Below are 19,967 nucleotides of genomic sequence, written 5' to 3'. Positions count from 1 at the left end.
GAAGTCATTTTAATGTGGAAGCAGTTGAACCAGGAAGGAATCATCTCTGGAGACCTGTCAGATGCTTGAAAAGGACCTCAGTCCACTAACACTAGGAAAACTAGTGCAGACCATCAAACATGTTTATGTCTTTAATAATAATGACTAACATATTGAATTTCAGTGGAGCTCTTTCACCCAACTCTCTCAAACCTTTGGTCACAGTTGGTGTACACAGGTAGAAGACAGGCTCCAGGTGACTCTAAGTTTCCCTGTTGAATGTAATGAAGACCATGAGACGTAGCTGAAGGTAGGGCTGGGCCATATCACACCTTTCATTGTAATACTGGTATAATGTTGTAGAATATGGGTAACACGCGCATGCGCAGTGCCTTTGTTTGCATACGCACATGGCGGCGACGCAGAATAAGAAGAATAAGAAGGGCGAACGCGGATCGTTGAATGAGACGGATGAACCAGAACTGGTTTGTGAAAATGCTGCAGCTTCACTGGTGTGGAACTGGTTTGGCTTTCGTCCGTCAGATACACAACAAAGCACATTTTTTGGTAGAGGATGCGAGCGGACCGTCGTTATTAGCAAACCGAGTTTATGTCCACGGCGCTCAAAAATCTGTCAAAAACGTTTCAGTATGACTTTGCTGAGCTACGAAGCCGCTCGATGGATTGTTGGAGCGTTACGGCTGTCGTAGGCGGAGCCTGGCGGAGTGATACGTGCTGTGCTTCAACATAATGTTACCGTGTTGTTAGAGCTGGGCAATATGAGATTTTTTCATATCACGATATGTTTTTTTCATTTCAGTCGATAACGATATCTATCACGATATAAGCCAAATAACTATATTTGTAAGATTTAAATGTGCCGTTGCTCACAAGTAAAATGTGAAATAATCAGCAGCTTGTTTTTAAATATTTATTTCCCATAATAAGTTCAACAGGGTAGATGTACTTAAGGAACATGAGACTTTTTCAGATAAATAAAGGCAAATATTGCAAACTACACAAAAGGCAGCCGCTAAAGCGTTTAAGTTTCAAAATAGAACAAACGAAACAGACTAAACTGTCAATTCCACTTAGAAACAAAATATTAATTCTAAAAATAAATCTTAGTTTGTTTTACAGAAGAACAGACAAAACTGACTAACTTTTGTCAATATCAAATAAACTGAGAACTAAAAGGAAATTCTCAATCTCTCCTTGTTGTATAGCTGAGCTTTTCAAACAGTTTTAACAGTTACTTTAGTCTGACAAAAGCCGAATGATGAATCAGCGCTTCCAGTCAGAGACTGAGGCTACGTCCACACGTACACGGGTATTTTTGAAAACGGAGATTTTCCGTTTTCGTTTTAAAAAATAATCCCGTCCACACATAAAGGCAGAAATGAAGGAAAACGCTGCTATGAACATGCCAAAGCAGCAGGTGGCGCTAGATTCCTAACCGTGCAGAAATGTTGGCCAATCAGAAGTCTAGAAGCCTCGGTGGGAAAAAGTAAACAAAGCTGGGGCATAGAAGCAGAACCGAGTCGTATGTGTGGAGGGACAGTAACTGTGTGTATATGTAAGCATTTAAACACTGCAGAGAGTAGAATTAACAGTATTGTAGAAATTCATTTCACTGAAACAATAACGTGGCGCACAGTGTGACGCATGCACCAGTTTATTGTATTTCCAGACTTGCTTTCGGCACAATTTACAGTGCACGCTACTCTGTTTTTTGTCAGACTTGAAATAGCCGAAATACCTTCACACTACGGAACTTCTATGGCTCTTCCGTTCGACAATCTCTCCGGCGTTGGAACCATCGTCTGTTTTCTCTTCGGTCACGCTCGGTTGATTTTTCTAGTCGGCACACTCATTTCCTCCATTACCCGCTGGCTGCTTCCCAAACAAACACGTGCAGCTTGGCACTTGTGCTGTACGTAACAAGTCACGCGACGTGACGCTGCGGCTGTGATTGGTTCGGCTCTGCGCTACTTAATTTGGATCGGCTGACCTTTTTTTTTTTTTTTTTTTTTTTTTTAAGAGGACAAGAGCGGCGAGGTCTATCGCGATAGCTTAATTTCTCTATCGAGTAAAAGTTATATCGCGATACATATCGTTATCGTTCTATCGCCCAGCTCTACGTATTGTGTGTGTTTAACCTCTTTTTAAGTGTTGTGGATGTTATACATGGTTATGCTGAGGATGTGTCGGCCAGTCTCCACTGGAAATGCCTTTTGGTTAAACCGTCAGCGAGGAGTTTGCACTGTTACGTTGTTATATAGCTTTAACGCACATAACAAACAGCTGCTTGTTTAAGTGAAAACACATTGATGGTAGGCAGTCGTAGTGTGGTGAATCTGAAGTTCAGCACTCTCAGAGCAGACGTCACCTGAACAGGAGGACCAGGAAGTTGGTTGTTTTCAGTGGGAGAAGCATTTCGTCATCATCCAGGTGGCTTCTTCAGTCTCAGCTGACGGCAGGTTTCCGACCTTACAAACAGCACCTGCACAATGACGTGGTTTCCCTTCTCCAGCTTTGTGCAGGTGCAGTTCTGTCTCCAGTGTCTTTTTGTGCCATTCAGCATCTGGTCTGGTTTGAGAACAACTGTCAGAAAGTTTATTAATCAGCATATCAAGAACTCACAGGTTCATCGGTCTGATGTTGGACTAAGCACTTTAATTTATCCATCCATCCGTCATCTTTGAGGTTACTGATCATTTGGTCTTCTTCTTTGGTGGATCTTTTACAGTCTCTTTCCCAAAGTAACAGACATGACTCTGATCTTGAGGCTGTTTCAGGGGGCTGTTTTACTTACAAAAGTAAAGCTCAGAGAAGCAGCTGAAAGTGTTTAGAAGAGCTCAGCTGAAGGCTCTGTGCCTCTTCATGGTGCTTCAGCCACGCGCTGGAGTTGAACATGTTTTCCTCTGAAGGAGCCCTTCTGCTGAGTGTCCTCGAATTTCCATGGCACTCGTGTTGGAAGGTCTCCAGAGTAAAGCGTCCACTGATATTCCTGTGACACTTAAGTTACTCAGCATTTGTGTCAGGCTAGAGCTGGGCGATATGAGATTTTTTCATATCACGATATGTGTTTTTCATTTCAGGCGATATCTATCACGATATCAGCCAAATAACTATATTTGTAAGATTTAAATGTGCCGTTGCTCACAAGTAAAATGTGAAATAATCAGCAGCTTGTTTTTATTTAAATATTTATTTCCCATAATAAGTTCAACAGGGTAGATGTACTTAAGGAACATGAGACTTTTTCAGATAAATAAAGGCAAATATTGCAAACTACACAAAAGGCAGCCGCTAAAGCGTTTAAGTTTCAAAATAGAACAAATAAACAGACTAAATTGTCAATTCCACTTAGAAACAAAATATTAATTCTAAAAATAAATCTTAGTTTGTTTTACAGAAGAACAGACAAAACTGACTAACTTTTGTCAATATCAAATAAACTGAGAACTAAAAGGAAATTCTCAATCTCTCCTTGTTGTATAGCTGAGCTTTTCAAACAGCTGTAACAGTTACTTTAGTCTGACAAAAGCCGAATGACGAATCAGCGCTTCCAGTCAGAGACTGAGCTGCACCGCTTTATTGTATTTCCAGACTTGCTTTCGGCACATTTACAGTGGCTGCTCTGTTTGACTTGAAATAGCAGAAATACCTTCACACTACAGAACTTCTGTGGCTCTTCCGTTTGACAACACACATCGTTATCGTCCTATCGCCCAGCTCTACGTCAGGCTCATCCACACTGAGCTGAGGTTCTGGAGGAGCTCCTCTGTAACGAGCTCACATTTTATAACGCTGTGCTCAAAAAAGTGAACTTGTCATGGACGTAACCCCGAGGGTGGGGTGATCCCTGACCTGGAAGTAAAAGTTGGAAGGATCCAGGTTTCCGATCAGTTTGTGTGATGGATGCGTTTACTGTCCTCCAACCCTTTGCTGCGTGGGTCGTACCACGGAGGTGTGTTGGTGACGCTCTAACACTGTTGCATGTTTGAGCCTGTCAGTATGTGTTTGTGAGCTGTTACATTACGTTATTGCTCCATGCTTGAGTTTTAGACCCTGGTTGGAATAAGTCGAGTGTAAAAAGGCGAGCACTTACAGAGAGTGCAGGTACAGGTTTCTGTCAGCTGTGGGCAGTAATGCATACTTTGATGCCAGTAACGAGCGAAGGGGAAACTCTTTAAACAGCCTTTAATTCAGCTGGTCGTCGCTAGCCTTTGGAGCCTGGCGGTAAGCCCTCTCTAATGACCGAGCCCGTCTGATCCAGGCTGTCCGGCCTGGCGCTGCTCTCTCCACATGGCCGTCTGACTGACACGCTGTCTTGGCAAACACAGTTGGCACGAAGCGAGTGCCCGAGTGCTTCATCCTCGGCAGATTCGCACTTCGTTATCAGTAAAGACGGTCCCGTCAGGCCTGTTTAGTTCAGAGACGCGGTATTTTGTGCTGAGGATTGTTTATTAATGAAATGGGCTGAACCAGCTGTGCGCCCGCTCTTACTTTGAAAGGGCGTAAAGCAGGTGCAGCTGCAAAAAACTCTCTCTCAACCCAGAATAGCAAAGGACAAAAAAGCAAGTACGACTTCATCGCTTGCTATTCTGAGCAGAGTTTACTTTGCACAGTGACTCAGTGTCTCTGTGTGTGACTTCCACTCAGATTAGCTCGCTTCAGATCTGTGTGGTGGGGGCCATCCTTAGCCAGAGTCCTGTGGAGAGGGAATCTGTTGTTGGAATCCTCCTGGTTGCTCCCGGAGGTTGATAAAGGTCGATGCTTAATGCATCTTTGATGAATCCTTTTTCTCAGATGTACAACTCTCTCTAGACTTGAGTTCTCTTCTCTTGACCTGCCCTTGAAATATCAGCAATGGGCCTCGAGTTGTGAGGACTTCGCCTCAGGCAGAGATTTGATTTCGTGGAGTTTAAAAGGAGGTTGAACTCTGAGAAACCGCTGTCAACAACCTGTCCCAGTCTGCCTCCTCCACGTTTTCCTTCATATTCCATTTGAGGTGTTGGGGAGGGTTTCCTGCATAGTTGGTGTCTTTGCCGTCGTCCACGAGGATTAGTGCCCCAAATATACCCGTGCTCTGCGTATGTGACCGTCGTCTCCCACGACACGACCAAATATGTCCAGCTACTGTGGGACAGTAAACCTGCCCACCTAGGCTGCCAAATATATCCTGCACCTAGACTGCATGAACCCTCTGACTGGCAGGGAGACGTTTCTCAAAGGGAGCGTTTGCAGAATCGCAGCTTTGTGTAATTCACTGCACAGTAAATATTTAGACTGTAGCAGCAAGCTGCCCGTCTGCATGTTTACTGTGGCCAGGCAGATTACTGTGATTCCAGCTCCTCTGCTAGAAAATCAGACGGGGCCAGGAAACAGGAAAGGATAGATGTGCTTGAACAGATAAGACCACTCTTTATCTGGGACAGCCATAAATCTGTTGCCCCACCCATCCAAAGGAAAGCTGCAGTAATCCAGTCTGGAGACGGCACCAACGACGCTGCTGCAAACAAGAGGCAGATTAGGTCAGGGGCACCGTGTCACACCAACACAGCATTGTGTTCACGGTGCTGTCTGGCCCTCAGAGGACACGCAGCAGGGGACGGTTTGAAAAAGAAGTTTGAACTGCTCGGCTGCTGTTTGCTGGCCTGTCCACTAGAGGGCGCCGTGCTACTGTTCAGACTCTTTGCTGGTGACCGGCAGCTTCCACACGACTCACTCACTCTTTAAACCCTTTGAAATGCAAATTTGCTCAGAAGTGCTGAAAATGAGAATGTCTGTAATGAAATGCATAAAGACAGAGCTGTGAGGAAAACATGAGCATATATTATCTAAACGTAAGATTTTTGATGGGGGCGGGGCACTGCTGATGTTGCTGGTTCAGCTGCACCAGCGTCCAGAGAAACCACCTGCGTCCCGTTAGACGAGTCGTAATAAAAATGTATAAACCTGAGATCTGATGATGCAGCTGGAATTATAAATGGAGAAGAAGATGAGGGATGTTTACATGAGGCAGCCAATTACATTTGACTTTCAGTTATGAGTTTGGATGACAGACTCAACCATCACTGGTGTCTGGGGTGATGGTGCAAACACCTGAGGACATGAAGAAGAGCTTGCAGGGTGGAGGTGAGTGTCGAGGGTTGTTTGTGACTGGAGGACGTCTACAACATGACCTGCTGTGACGTACAAGGTCAGACGGGTAAACTGGTTTCAGCAGGCTGGGAAGCTCGAGGCGTTTAGTGGCTGCAAAAGGAAACGAGGAGGAGCACAGAGAAGGTTCATGGATGTAGTGAAGGTTGGTGGAGGCAGACGATGAGGTGAGCCCTGAAAGGACCGGCTGAAAGTCCAAACCTCACTTCCTCTCCAGCCTGCTGCTGACCTAAAAACGTAGAAGTCTCCACTATGGACCAAAATAATGATTCAGTCTGAACTGTAACAGCCTCGTTTGGACAAATCTGCAGCTGAAGAAGTCATGCAGACCGCAGCATTGGGAGTTGTGTGATATAAGCGAAGCCTGGATTTATAATGTGGTTAGTGAAAAATGATCAACGCTCTCAAAATATTGAGTCGAAACACAATAAGTCAGTCCTCGCACACAGAAGCAGGCAGCGGGTACAGGCTGCACCCATATGTAGTAAAGTAACCCAAACAACTCTAGACTCGTGTTTCTGTCATGCATGAATCAGCTCATCACTGCAGCATGGTGCTCCAACACATCCAACGTGGTCTTCCTCCTGGAGCAGACTCCTGGAAGCTCCTGATATCATGAAGTGAAATTGTTTGGAGGCCTTTAATGTGCCTCTGCTGAGCGTTTAAAGCAGCACAAAGCACTTCAAAGGCGCTGCTTTCATTATTAAACAGCCAAAAGAGAAATAATTAGCAGAAGTTGGACTCGAAGCCAGTGCGGAGAACAGTGGGAGCACTTCAAAGCTCGCTCGGCCCCTGATATCTACAGCTAGGAGTGTATCTAACAGCTGAAGACCATCAGTCATGGGCGTGAACATGGCCTATTTCAGGATAAAGTTCTACTTCATGTGCAGAGTTAGCCCCTTTGCTTTTCTTAGAACTACCCAGCAGGGCTCCTCCCACTCCAGGAAGTCCTTGCATGTTATGATCTCTAACTCCACCTCTCACAAGACCTGAGAGGCTGGGGGTTCTGAAGTGGAGGGTAGGCTTCGCTCTTCGTCGGTCCCAAAGTAGCTCGACCAGGAGGCGCGCAGAGAGCAGCTATGGACCGCTACCACATGCTGAGCGGCAGCAGCAGGACCTCCCCTCTGCTGGGAGCTCAGAGCAGGGAGCAGGCCATGGTGTACCTGCTGGCTCTGGCTAGAGAGAAGCCGGTCTTTCTCAACAGCATGGCAGCTCTCATGAAGGTAACTGCTGCTGCTGATGTTCACGCTTCCTGTCGGAGGGATAATAGTAGCACTGTTCAGAGGCTGCATGTGGTTCCAGCTCGGTGCTCTCAGACTATTTGTGTGGAGGTTGGGAAATGTGATTTTAATCCCCGTTATGGAACGATCCCATAAACCTGGACTGGGTGGAAATGTGGGGTCTGTGCTGAAGCAGAGGCAGAGCCCTGCTCTCAGTGCTCACGCCTGTGGTAAGGAATGCATGTTAGCGCTAAGCTACATTTCAGACACCGTCGGTGTATTAGTCTGTGCTGTTACCAACACTATAATCTCTTACAGAGCAAACAGGAAGTTTCTAACAGATGTTTGGTTAACAACAAGTGAGCTGTTCCATATTTATGTGACGGAGTGATAAAGTGCTGAGGGAGCTGAGCTTGGTGCCGGTCGATGCTGTGCGTCTGGCTCCGCCCATGTGGACCCCTCAGGTGTTATAGATGGATGATGCCACAGACTGGTTACGTGTGTGAGCGACCTCGTCCCATCACTGTAAATGCATGCAGTAAAGCAGAGAAAAGGTTTCACTGTGCACGAAACCTGGAGCTGAAATCAGTGTGTTGCAGCTCGTAGGCCTGCTTAGCAGTCTGCATCTACATGTGCTAGTTGGTGATAAATGACAGAGGAGATGCTGGAGTTAGACTCCTGTCAGGCTCACACCAAGCCTCGTTATTATTAGCACCAAAACATGTATACCTGTGCTGTCATACACAAACTGCAGCAGCATCTCCGGCTGCCTCCTCGGCTGTCAGAGCAGCCTGGCCTCTTGCTCTGAATCCTACCTGAGAGAACCCACAGGTGTCTTCCTGTAAGGTGGAAGGTGCAGCAGAGCCCTGTGCTGCTGTGTGCATCCTCCACGGTGCAGCTGTTTGGCTCCTACGTTAACTAAATCTTCTCCACACTGTTTGACTGCTGCACCCAGCAGCTTCTCGGGCGGGTATTGATATTTAATTTCTTAGGCGTAGCAAATTGTTTAAGTTGACAGAGCTGATGTAATGGGCTGCACGTGTTGCACACTCAGCGTTATCTCCATCCTGTAACAATCAAGCCGTAAGCCTGCTTTATGGTCTCAGCAGTGTTTAGAGAACGTGACTCGCATCTGGCCTTTGATGTTCTCCTCTCTATGCTGCAAGCGTTTGACGTGATAACTGGAACCTGGTCCTCACTTTAAGAAGTGGCCTCAGGCCTTGGACGCCCCTCAAAGAGGAGGCGTCGGCGGCTTAAATGCTAGCCACCCCCTCTACCAGCAACAGCCCTGTAGTTTGATTGGATGATGGGTGCCAGTGACTCCACACTGAGGACCACCAGCTTTATTAAACAGCTCTTCCTGTTTGTGCGTTCAGCCAGGACAGAGAAACGAGCATAAAAAGAAATTGTCTGTTTGTTCCTCCTCTGGGAGCTGAAACCACGAGGCTGTGATGATGAATGGCGTTTGTTCTGTAGACCGTTACGGAGAAGGCAAGTGCGGCGACTCTCCCACCCCGCCTGCAGATATATGTAGAGAATAAGGCTTTGTTGAACTTTCCCAGTTTACCCTGCAGAGCCTGTGCATGTGAGGCTTGTGTTTACGCCTGTGACGTAGGTTGAGCGTGGCCGTACGCTTTAAAAGTAACCGCTCTGATCAAAGGTACTCGGGCAGGGGAAGGCCCTCGGGGCGCTCGGGGGAGGAGGAGGGAGGAACATTAAAGGCTATGAGGATAAAACAGGAGACGGCGACTCTCCTGGGAGAGAGGGAGACGTGAGGAAGCCATGCCGACTGCTGGGAGGATGAGGATGGTACAGAGTAACAGTGAGGCTGTGGCTCTGTGCACATGTGGGAACAGCGTTGTTACTGCTCAGAGCAACACTGTTACAGGAGTTTCATTACTGAGGGAGGAGCTGGGGCCACATGGTAAACTAACACAGAGCTCTCACACAAACATGCTTCAGTGGGAGTAAACGCGTGGTGCCTCGCCAGAAGACATGAACTGCTTCCTGTTTGTTTCCTGTTTGTTTCCTCCTTCCTCTCACTGTTGCCTCAGATTACAGGACAGGCCGCCCACAGCACAGCGTCAGTGTTTCTGCCAGTGGGTTGTAACCCAGCTGACTGCCATGTTTGTTTCAGATCATCAAGCATGCACGTAGACCGGGATCAAACCACCAACCTCTCGATGACCTGTAGATGACCTGCTCTACCTCCTGAGCTACAGCCACGCCCACGTGCAGTTTTTAAATGGGGATTTCACTTGTATGGGAAAAGGTTTCCCACACCTACCTGTCCTGTGTGGAGACGTAACGCCTCCTGTTAGTCCAGGACATGGTCCACTGTAAAGTCACACAGTGGCTCTAATGCTTTGGTTTCTAAATGGAACAAATACGAGTGTTATTAGTTCTCGTGTCCGATTTGGAAACTGTTTGTTCCAAACTAGGCCAGCTGTTTCCTCCTGGTACCTGCTGGCTTCAACTTTACAGTAGCACTACACAGATCTCAGCGACGCGTGAGGTTCTTGTCTAAGAAATTTAGAGCGATAGTTAATGTGCAGTAATCCTGTAGACAACACACTCCCTGAAAAACCTTTGTTTTTGGTCGTTTGGCTTGAAACAGCCACATTACAAGGATAAACCAGCAGCACCGGCCTCAGAACGCTTTAATCCAGCTAATCCAGCCAGTAGGTGAGACCGAGAGGGTGGGTGCAGGCTGGAGACGTCCTTCACAGCCCCCGTGGTTGGAGTCTGGGTGACTTGACCCAGCACCAACACTCCACTAAAAATCTCACGTGTGGGATTTAGACTGCATGCACACCCATCTGATGCTGCAGCTTTGGCACATTTAAGCAGATTATCAAAGCTGCAGTTTATGAATCAAAGGCGTGAATTTGCTGTGAAATGTGTCAAAAGCAGCGAGACTCACATCTGTCATCATGAAAGGAAAGTTTGCCTCCTGCAGATGTTGGTTTATGTGACCAGTACAAGCTGTGTCTGTGATGGTCACATTGTTGGTGGTGTCAGATTTGTGACTTTGTTTTGTGTGTCCTGGTGACGCAGCAGGGCACACAGGCAGGTTTAAGCATTCACTAAAATAGAAACGCTTAGATGTATAAAAAATCTATTTGAGGCTCGGCTCCATGGACTACGATCCTTTACCTGAGTCACAGGATGCAGGTTGACACGTGAATAACTTCACTGAGGTTCCCCGTGAGCCAGCATACACAGGACAGACGCTACGAAGCACAAATGTCTGAGAACACGTGAGACTAACAGTCAGCTGTGCAGCAGCAGAACTGTGACACGTACAGGCGAGGACCTGAGATACCAGACTGATTCAGGAAAATCATCACAAAGCTGACATGTAAAATCAGGAGCTTCACCCACATGCACTCGTTAGTGTAGTTACTGTAACAGTGCAATGGCGTCATTTACTTTGAGACGTCAGGATCTGATTATAAATACCAAGCAGCTGACCTCTAATGACAGGAGCCAGACCCGGCTGCAAATACATGTTTAGCAGTACTCTGTGCTACAGCTAGCCTTTGTGGCTAGGCTCGTACTGTTCCCTTTATGTAGCGAGTGGGTTTTATTTCCTGTGAGTGTCATTGATGGATGTTTGTTTATAATGGTCTCCGTGGACGTTGCTGTGGAGGTCCTCCATCATCTCCAGCCCTGTCAGCGTGGAGGGGACCGGCGTGATGTTACGGCGTGATGTTACGGCGTGTCGGAGACTCTTTAAGTCTGTGTTTCAGCCATGCTGTTGGCACTTGGTGTTTGTCTGATTTTGCTATGTGTCCATCATGAGAGCAAGTAAACCCTTTTCCCAACATCAGATTTTTAAAACCAGTTTCAGATTAATAGTGGGAGAAGTTCTTTTGCATTGATTAAACTTGGGACGTCCTTCTTAGTCATTTGCTGGTCCAAATGAAAAGCTCTCCATGTTGTAAATGTGCTGCTGTGACTGTGTCCGGCCGGGACATGAGTGTTGGACATGTAGGGCTCTAATTAACACACTGACCTGCTGTACCACCTCCGTCCTTCTCAGCCAGCTCAGAGACGCCTCACAGCTGCTAAAGATGTCTGCAGACAGACTTGGACACAAGTGGGCGACTTCTGTGAAACAAGCCCAGAAAAATGGGATTCACAGAAATCTGTCCACAGCTGATTGAGAGCATCTTAGGCCCAGTTTGAAGCTGATTTATGTGGAAGACTGTGTGACGCTGCTCCTCATCCAGGTTGGCTTGCAGTCAGACAGCTTATGAACCCCGAACAATCTAACCTTTGTGTAGATTCAAGCAGATGTTGAGTGGGAGGACTGGTGTAGGTTTTGGTTTGAAGTTTTCTGGTGAACGTACAGCACTGCTGCACAGCCCAGAGGGGTCTCGTACTCCCACTCACTCAGTTACAAGCTAAGCTGGTCCCAGATTCCAGGTTAACACTAACGGGGGGCTGTAGCTCCTAATCGTGCAGATGCTCATACTGCAGCATGAGGGGGAAAGACGCACCAAAGCTCATTACTGTGGCTGAAACTGCTCGACTTGCCGAGTGTTCCAGATCGGCTCTGAATGAGATCACAAGAACACAAAGTGTGTCACTGAGTTTCTGGTAAAAGATTGGTTGGAGATTTTGAAACACTGGTTGGTGTTTTGTTGCCGGCTGCCGCCCTCGTCTGCAGCAGAGGGCTTCCACAGCAGTAGATATTTGGGTGGGTGACCTGAGCCCACACAGTGACAGCTGACTGCCACAGAGAGGTTGTTTCAAGCAGTGCTAGCTGTTTACTGTAAGGCCGGGGAGCTCAAAAATAAAGTGGACTGCATTATGTACTGTGTTCATTTTAATATGTTACCACCCAGCCTGTGCTCACAGGCTGCAGCCACAGCAATGCCACCCACTGTGGACTTTCTCTTGTGACCTTTAGCATTGCGGTTGTTCCTTTCTAATTTAGACACGACCATCTTTGAATGGCGGTGGAGTGCTAACTTGTTAGCTGAGGTGGATCCATGGACCGTGTTTGTGCACCACAGAGACTCATGGGACACATGAAGAGCTATAAAAAGACTTGACAGTTACACCACAGCGAGGCCTGCTCGGCTTATTTTAAAAACATCCTAAAATCCACAAAACACAACTGAGATGGTTAATGAGTGCAAGGCTACAACGCTAACTGGCACCAGTTTGTTCCAGGTTCCATGTACTGGTAGGTGAACCAGTCAGACCACAGGGCCGGTCTGGTGAGTTAGTCGGGCGACTCACAGATGATGACAATCGTTTTGTAGAATTTTCCGAGTTTTAGGACAAATTTCTTAACGGCTACCGACTGAAGGATAGTTTGTCTGTGCTTCACGTCTGTGAGTCAATGATTCAATCTAAATGTATTCATATAGGATCAAATCACAACAGCAGTCAGCTCAAGCTGCTTAATGTTGGACCATAGAGATTCTACAGTAACAGGATCTGCAGAGAAAAACCAACAATCACATGACCCCTTATGAGCAGCACTTTGGCGACAGTGGGAAGGAAAAACTCCCTTTTAACAGGAAGAAACCTCCAGCAGAACCAGGCTCAGGGAGGGGCGGGGCCATCTGCTGTGATTGGTTGGGGTGAGAGAAGGAAGACAGGATAAAGACATGCTGTGGAAGAGAGACAGAGGTTAATAACAATAAAGTAATAGCACGGAGCTGTGTGTAAACACAGTGAAAAGGGGTGAGTGAAGACGAAGCAGTGCATCATGGGAGGCCCCAGCAGCTTAGCCTGTTGTAAAGAGGTCGAAGGTCAAAGTCAGCAGCAGTTCGTCTCAGTTGATTATAAAGACAACCAGCTGATTAATCAGTTATAAGAATAATATCAGTTGCACCTTTGCAGTCAGGAAGCGAGCAGCTGTTCAGAGTCTGGCTGCCGTGTGCATAAACACATCAGTGTGTCTGTCGTCACAGGTAAGCTGTTAGTCTGTTACCAGCCTGTTCTGTTTCCTGTGCAGCCTGATCTCATGTCCTCCTTGTGTGCTCGCCGCAGGAGAGACAGCGACTAGAGACCATCTTAAACCTCTGTGCTGAGTACAACAAAGGAGAGGGCACCGGCCTGGATCCGCTGTGCTTGGGGAGGTCGGGATTCCCGGGATGTCTGGAGAACGTGCCGGGAGGGACGGCGTCTTCAAGCACGCTCCGCCTAGCACAGAGACAGAGGGAGAGCGACGAGGAGAACCTGAAGGAGGAGTGTAGTAGCACAGAGAGCACTCATCAGGAGGTGAGGACGTCTCCTGCTCCCAGCGCAGCGTCCACACTGCACAATGGAGACAGACAGGTCAGAGGGCACGCTGGTTTCACATGCTGTCTCTGCATGCAGCGGCAAATGGTGCGCCTGCTGCATCAGGGTTTCATCCTCACATAGACTCCACTTAGCTTCTCTTTGTAATGTGAAGCAGTGCATCAGCTTTGGCATTGCTTGTGTTTTCCTGTTTGTGACTGGATTCCTGCGCTGGATGCTGCACGAGGCTAGTTCCTTCTGCTTGTGCCTTCAGTTAATTGCCTTCCTTTGTTCTCCATCTTTTATCAGATTTCCTAATGATTACATATATTTGAATGAGCGTGGACAGCCTTCTGTGGCGGGATTGATGCTTTATGTTTTCACCCCTCTGTTTCTCTCTGAAGCACGAGGACTCCTCCAGCGCAGGCAGCGGCGGTCGTGCGGAGCTGGGCTACCTGGAGGAAGAGCGGGTCCGTGTCCTGGCTCGGATCGACGAGCTCAAAACCCGGCTCACAGAACTGGAGCAGCAACTCCAAGAGTCCAAACAGGAGGTAGAGCAGTGGATGATGCTGATGGGAATTGGTGACATCCAGCATCTTTTCATAACGTTTCTTCTAAGAAAGAGCAGCATCGCTATGACGATGCTCGTCTCAAAGCCCGCTGGTCCCACTGTGTGTCGCTGTGCTGTCCTTCCAGGCTGAGATGGAGCGCGCCTTGCTGCAGGGCGAGAGGCAGGCAGAGCTCGACCAGATAGAGACCGAAGCAGATATCATCGCTCAGCTGCAGCACAAGCTGGACGAGCTGGAGAGCGCCATCCAGAGAGAGAAAGACAAGGTACATGAATCAGGAGGCAGGGCGGACGAGCTGCAGGTTTATTTCAGTTCACAGAGGTTAAACACACACAGACACACTCACTGCCTGTGCTTTCAGTCTTCCCTCACTGGGTCATCACTGTCGGTGTTTCTGAGCATCCTTGATTACTGATAGACGTCGTAGAGGATCCATGCTGTGAGGGCTTAATAGAAGGCTTGTTTGCCTCATTCAGTGTCTGCTGTTGCATGTTTCTGCCTTAGGGTTGGTCTTTGTGCTCTCCAGTGTCTCACTCAGCTGACTAACCGCCATCGTTAACCCTTAATCCTCCCTCTGCTTCCTCTGCACTCAGAGTGCGCTCTTTCTTCCCCCTCTGATGAAGCAGACCGGTCTGTAGGTTTTGGTTCTGTAGTGCTCGGTTCTGCTCTGGGCCTTTAATAAGACGTTTGACCAGCAGAGGAGGGAATGTTCGAGCATGTTCTCGATCCTGCAGGTGGCATCTTTGTACTCACATACAGCATTTCACTACAAGGCAGGACGTGCAAAGAAGATACATTTAGTAACTTTGTCGTAGCTAGTTGTAAACTCTGTGTAGAGTCCTCGTGGACCTTTTTCCATGTGCTGCTGCTTCAGCACGGCCAGTAACAGCAAGGCTAGTATTTATTGGAAGGGCACCCAGGAGGTGGGAACGTTCTCTGCTCAATCACTGCCAGATACATTGTGTGCAAACTTCTGTGCAGCTTATTGATGTTTGAAATATTAAAGTATTTCATATTAGCTGCTGTACCTGCTACTTCCTGTGGACTGCCTTAAAATCTGTGACTGTGTCTGTTGCTAACACCTTACAGCGTTTGATTTGCATGGCGTGGATTTTGAGCAGTGTTTCTGTCTTTCTCTCCTATCGTCCATCCATCCTGTGTGTGGGTGTGTGTCGTGTCTTTCTAGGAGAGGGCTAATGTTGAGGCCGAGCGCCGGGTTCTGCAGAGCCTCCAGGAGGGCTACGCTGAGCTGAAGAACCAGCTTCATAATTGTCCCGAGTCCCTGCGGGAACAGTTGCAGGAACAGCTCAAAAGGGTGGGTCGTCAGTTGATCAGAAGCTCCCATCCATCCTTCCAGCTCCCGACTGTAGTCCATCCCACCCACGACCTTCGCTATTATAGCACCAAATAGTTGGTTTTTCTTTTTAAAGTGGAGTTCATGGGTCTGACTCAGAGACGCATCCTGAGAGATACAGATTGTTGACATATATTAAAGTAGAGCGTCTGTCTAACTCACGCTGAGGCCAAATCTCGGTAAACCGTCCGGGCGCGCATAATTTGGTCATTTTTGAATCACCGGGGAAAATATATTTCTGCTGGTATCTGTGCTGTAACACCACTCAGCTGCAGACGACGTGTCGCAGGAAAATAACGATACCTGTTATTAAAAACACCAGCCAAGAAAAGCATGTTCCTCCCAATGTTTATAATAAAACGACCACAAACCCTAACCAACACTTCGACAGTCCGAGTGCTGATGATTACGTTTTAATGATAAAGTCTAACCGAGCTAAATATTTGCTAGTGTAGGTTCACTAAAGGTGGACCGTGGGCGCCCACACAGCTGTGGACGCCCAGTCTGTATAACACCAAAGGTTTTGCAGACTTCTAGTTGCAGCAGTGGTGCAGACAGGTGGTTTTTAGGTTTTCAGTAGCTTCCGTGGAAGTGTGCCACACTGGTTTCTGGACTTTTTGAAGCCTCAGTGTTAAAGTTTTGGCGTGCGTTTCCTCCCAGGGATGCATTTAGCTCAAACACGGGTCATGTGATACAACCCTCCACTCCACTGCATGTGTGAATCTGATCTGCATCTCTTCTGTCATTCGTCATGGCTCACATAATGCTGCTCACTAATCAATTAACCTAGGCCCTGACCAGATTCCTGCTCCTGCTCTTCCCCTCCTTGTGGGAATGTCGCTGCGTCTTTTAGGATCGGGGAGCGTCCATCAGGATAAGTCTTTAGTGAGAACAGCAGGTTTGAGTGTTCATGTTGCACCAGCTCAGCCAGAAAAACCAACGTAGGTTTAAAAGTGCTCCCCAGGTGTGTGAGATCATTTCTGCTGTTAGGTAGCACTTTAGTGAGCATGGCTTTAAAAATACTACATTAATGTCCGAGTTTGTTTGTGAGATCATGATTGGTGTTGTGTGATTAGGATGGAGAGGCACTGGAAGCAGGAACTAAAAAGTTTGAGGACCTGGAGTTTCAGCAGCTGGAGAGAGAGAGCAGCCTGGAGGAAGAGCGAGAAACCATCAGCCAGCAGCTGCTCCAGGAGAGAGCCGAGTACCAGCACAGCGTGGCCAGGAGGAAGGTGAGGACACACCGTCCTGTTGGTGTCTTCTGTGAATGTGTCACACACACGATCACAGTCTGATTGTGTGAATCATTTCTTAAAAATGGATGATTGGCGTAAACTTGTTCCCAGAGAGGCTGACGTAAGAAAAATGCCTGTTTGCACTAGAGTGGTGGCACGCGTCATGTCACGTACGGGCAGGTGCACCACGCGTTAGCACAACCGCAGCACCGACTTTTGTGTCGTCTTGTGTAGGAGAAGGTGTCGGCTCTGGAGAACCAGGCCAACCAGCTCGGCCTGCAGGCAGCTCAGGAGTGTGAGCGGCTGGCTAAAGACCGAACGCTCACACTGCAGATGCTCCAGAAGGTACGCACGAACCACGTCACACATCGAAATAACCCCAAAGTGTTGTTTTGGCTCCTAATGGCGTGGTTTGATTGTCCAGGAGAAGGAGAGGCTGTCGGCCCTTGAGAGGAGATACCACTTTCTGACTGGAGGAAAGAGCTTCCCCAAGTCCTCCACCGCCATGAGGGAGGTGAGACGCTTTGAGTTTATGCGTTCAGCTTCACTCTGTGTTCATGGCCTGAAAACACAAGGCTCACAGCTGATTGTGCAGTCCAGGTAGTTCTATCATGCTAACAGCACAGCTTATAATACGAGGGCAGCATAAGGACAACATGAAGTTCAGACAGTTGATGGAGAGCCGTCAACCTCATGTCGCTAGTCACTATTCTGCTTAGCAACAATGTGTCCATGTTAGCAGGGCAGCTAATGCTAGCCAGAAGAAACGGTTTCATCACGTCAGCCTCATATCCGGCCCGTATGTCGACGTGAAGAATATAAAGCAGTTTGAAATGACTTCTTTAAAAAGCCCAAAATGATTTAATATGAAGGCGACATGAGCAGAGAGCACAAACACGCTGAGGCTGCGTTACTCAGTGACAGACTCACACACTCTGCAGTTTGATAAACATGCACACACGGCAGCAGCAGTGCTGCCACGTGTGCACAGACAGCACCAGTGTGTTTGTTCGATGAAAGGCTTCGGTTAGTTAAAAACTGTCTTGTTATACAATATTTGAAAAAACAAACAAGCTTCTGGTAAAAACTGCTAGTAAAATTTCAGGGAGCTTCAGAGACTCCAGGTCTCTTCTTCCCTCTGCATCTTGTCTCCTTAATGGCAAATAACTGTCCTTGGACTTTCTGTCACTATTGTCGTCATCATTGTTTTATGTTATTGTTCTGTTTATTTTTATCCTGCTGCTAAACTAATTTCCCCTTGTGGGACCATAAAGGAATAGAAACATTAATAGCAGTGCCTCCTTACAGAGGGGGCTTTGCAGTGTGGGGAGCCCGATGGTCACTAAACCCTTTAACTCTGTAACAGAGAGAAAGCCGCCGCTGTTGTTGTTTCTTCTTCTTTTAACGAAGCCCAGAAACGTTTCTGTAGAGATTAAAAGCTCTTACCTCTGGACTGTCGAAACAGGAAGCGCTCCATATCAGCGAGGCCCACCTGTCGTTGGAGGACTTCCGCTCCTCCCAGCGCTCCCTGTGTCGAGCCTCTCCTTCCTACTTACACCCCTCCCCTCCCTGTCAGTTGTACCCCAGCAGCCCTACAGAGGTAACTGAACTGACCCCCGCATGATGCCCTTTGCTGTGTCGTGGTGACCCTCCAGCTGTAGTGTGCCGCTGCCCGGCCAGTTTGAACCTTTTTATTTTAGCACTGCATCACCTGTGCCGACGTGTGCCTGGTTCATTTATGTGGCGCCGATTCACGGCAGCAGCTGCGCTGTTTCTGTTGTGGCGTGTTTCTGTGTCATCACGCACTGTGCACCTTTCAATGTGACGTGAACGAGCCTGGTTTGCACAGGTGTCACAAAAACCGTGAGGGATTTGTGTACTGGCTCTGCGCCCGTGTGTCCGTGTGTGTGATTGTCCACGTGCTGTGTCTGAGCGGCACCGCGCGGCGCCGTCCTCGCCGCTTCTCATCCTGTCTGTTGTCGGCTGCGGCTCAGGAATACGTGAAGCCGTCGGACGTGTGTAAGATGTACGGCGGCAGCGGCGGCCACCGTGAAAAGCCCGGCTCGCACGCTCGTAGATGCCGTGCTGGCTGGCGCCTGTGAGGTACCATCACTTCCTGTCTTGACTCCAAGTTTATGCTCTCCTATCTGTCGCTCTCCCAGTTCCACGCTGCTCCCTCTGCTGCTCTGTCACAGTGAGGATGCTGCGCAGCTTCGGACTGAGACGTGCATGTTTGGATCAGTAAGGCTCCGTTTGGGAGAAACACAATCAAAACGTGGTTGTTGATGTAATCCTCACAGACTGAACGTAAGCTGTGCTGTTTCATGATGTCACGAGTGACACGTGTTGGACAGAAGCAACTGTTCACCCCAAAAATCTGAAGCAGTATTTATTAATGTGCAGTTTCTGTAACTGCTAATCAAAGATGGCTGCAGAATAAAACTCCAGAACGAGGGCAGGATCGTTTAATTTGTAGCGTTAGCTTTGTAAATAATAACATCTTTATTATGTAACCAAAGGTAACAATTTATGTGAAAATATGATAAATTCCATTTTAAATATGATTCCAAATGACAACCACGGTGCTTAAACGTGGAGACGGTGTGTCCGCTGAATCACCTGGATAAACCTGGATGTGCTGGGCTGTGTGCATCAGCCTCGCTCTGTCCGACTGTAGCACCTGGTTCTGTGCCGGAGCTGCTGAGCCGGGCTTTAACCCCGCCCACGTGTTGTGTGTTTCCACGAATGCTGTCGTCGTCAGTTTATGATGTGAAAACACAGACTGTGGAATGAGAGCTGCTCCTCCTGCTTCTGCTGCATCTCCCTCCTGTTGCTCTCGCCCTGCTGACCTTCTCCTCTGTCTCCTCTTCTTTTCCTGTGTGTGTGAAGGATTATGTGACAGTGGGCCAGTTAAATCAGATGTATGGGATGCCAAAGGTGGAGTCGTCCCCTACCTCCCCACTTCGCCAGCCCCTGCAGCCCGGAGCAGTAGACCCCACCTTCTCCTGCCTCCCCTCTCCTCATGCCTCCTTCCCCCCTCTCTCATTAGAGGTGTGTGCTGTCTCTCCTCCTGTGGGTTTGTGGCGTGTGACCCCAAAGTAATGGCTGCTTTATTACTTAAGAAATAATAATAGAAGTATAAAGTCGTGTCTAAGTACAAGCTTTGTCCTGATGTTAAGTGAAAAAAGTCTCACAGGGT

At 47.9% G+C, this 19,967-nt stretch overlaps 1 protein-coding gene across 20 annotated transcripts in view; it reads left to right on the top strand.

Moving 5' to 3' along the window:
• The window catches only part of phldb1b (pleckstrin homology-like domain, family B, member 1b), a 119,834-nt gene that overhangs the window by 79,070 nt on the left and 20,797 nt on the right, over window positions 1-19,967 (top strand). For 12 of the 20 annotated variants that reach the window (XM_080890217.1, XM_080890206.1, XM_080890224.1 and 9 more), the window contains 9 exons: window positions 13,380-13,667; window positions 14,015-14,161; window positions 14,307-14,444; window positions 15,366-15,494; window positions 16,610-16,765; window positions 17,003-17,113; window positions 17,193-17,282; window positions 18,234-18,368; window positions 19,658-19,819. In XM_080890217.1, the coding sequence (XP_080746343.1) occupies window positions 13,380-13,667; window positions 14,015-14,161; window positions 14,307-14,444; window positions 15,366-15,494; window positions 16,610-16,765; window positions 17,003-17,113; window positions 17,193-17,282; window positions 18,234-18,368; window positions 19,658-19,819 (1,356 nt within the window). The remainder of the gene's footprint in view (window positions 1-13,379; window positions 13,668-14,014; window positions 14,162-14,306; window positions 14,445-15,365; window positions 15,495-16,609; window positions 16,766-17,002; window positions 17,114-17,192; window positions 17,283-18,233; window positions 18,369-19,657; window positions 19,820-19,967) is intronic. The other 8 variants (XM_080890210.1, XM_080890213.1, XM_080890211.1 and 5 more) reach the window with 4 other exon arrangements.

This window comes from Rhamphochromis sp. 'chilingali' (assembly GCF_963969265.1).
Source record: "Rhamphochromis sp. 'chilingali' genome assembly, chromosome: 8".
Lineage (NCBI taxonomy): Eukaryota > Metazoa > Chordata > Actinopteri > Cichliformes > Cichlidae > Rhamphochromis > Rhamphochromis sp. 'chilingali'.
The sequence above is the reverse complement of the archived record's forward strand: the minus strand, read 5'-3'. Positions and strand labels throughout refer to the sequence as shown.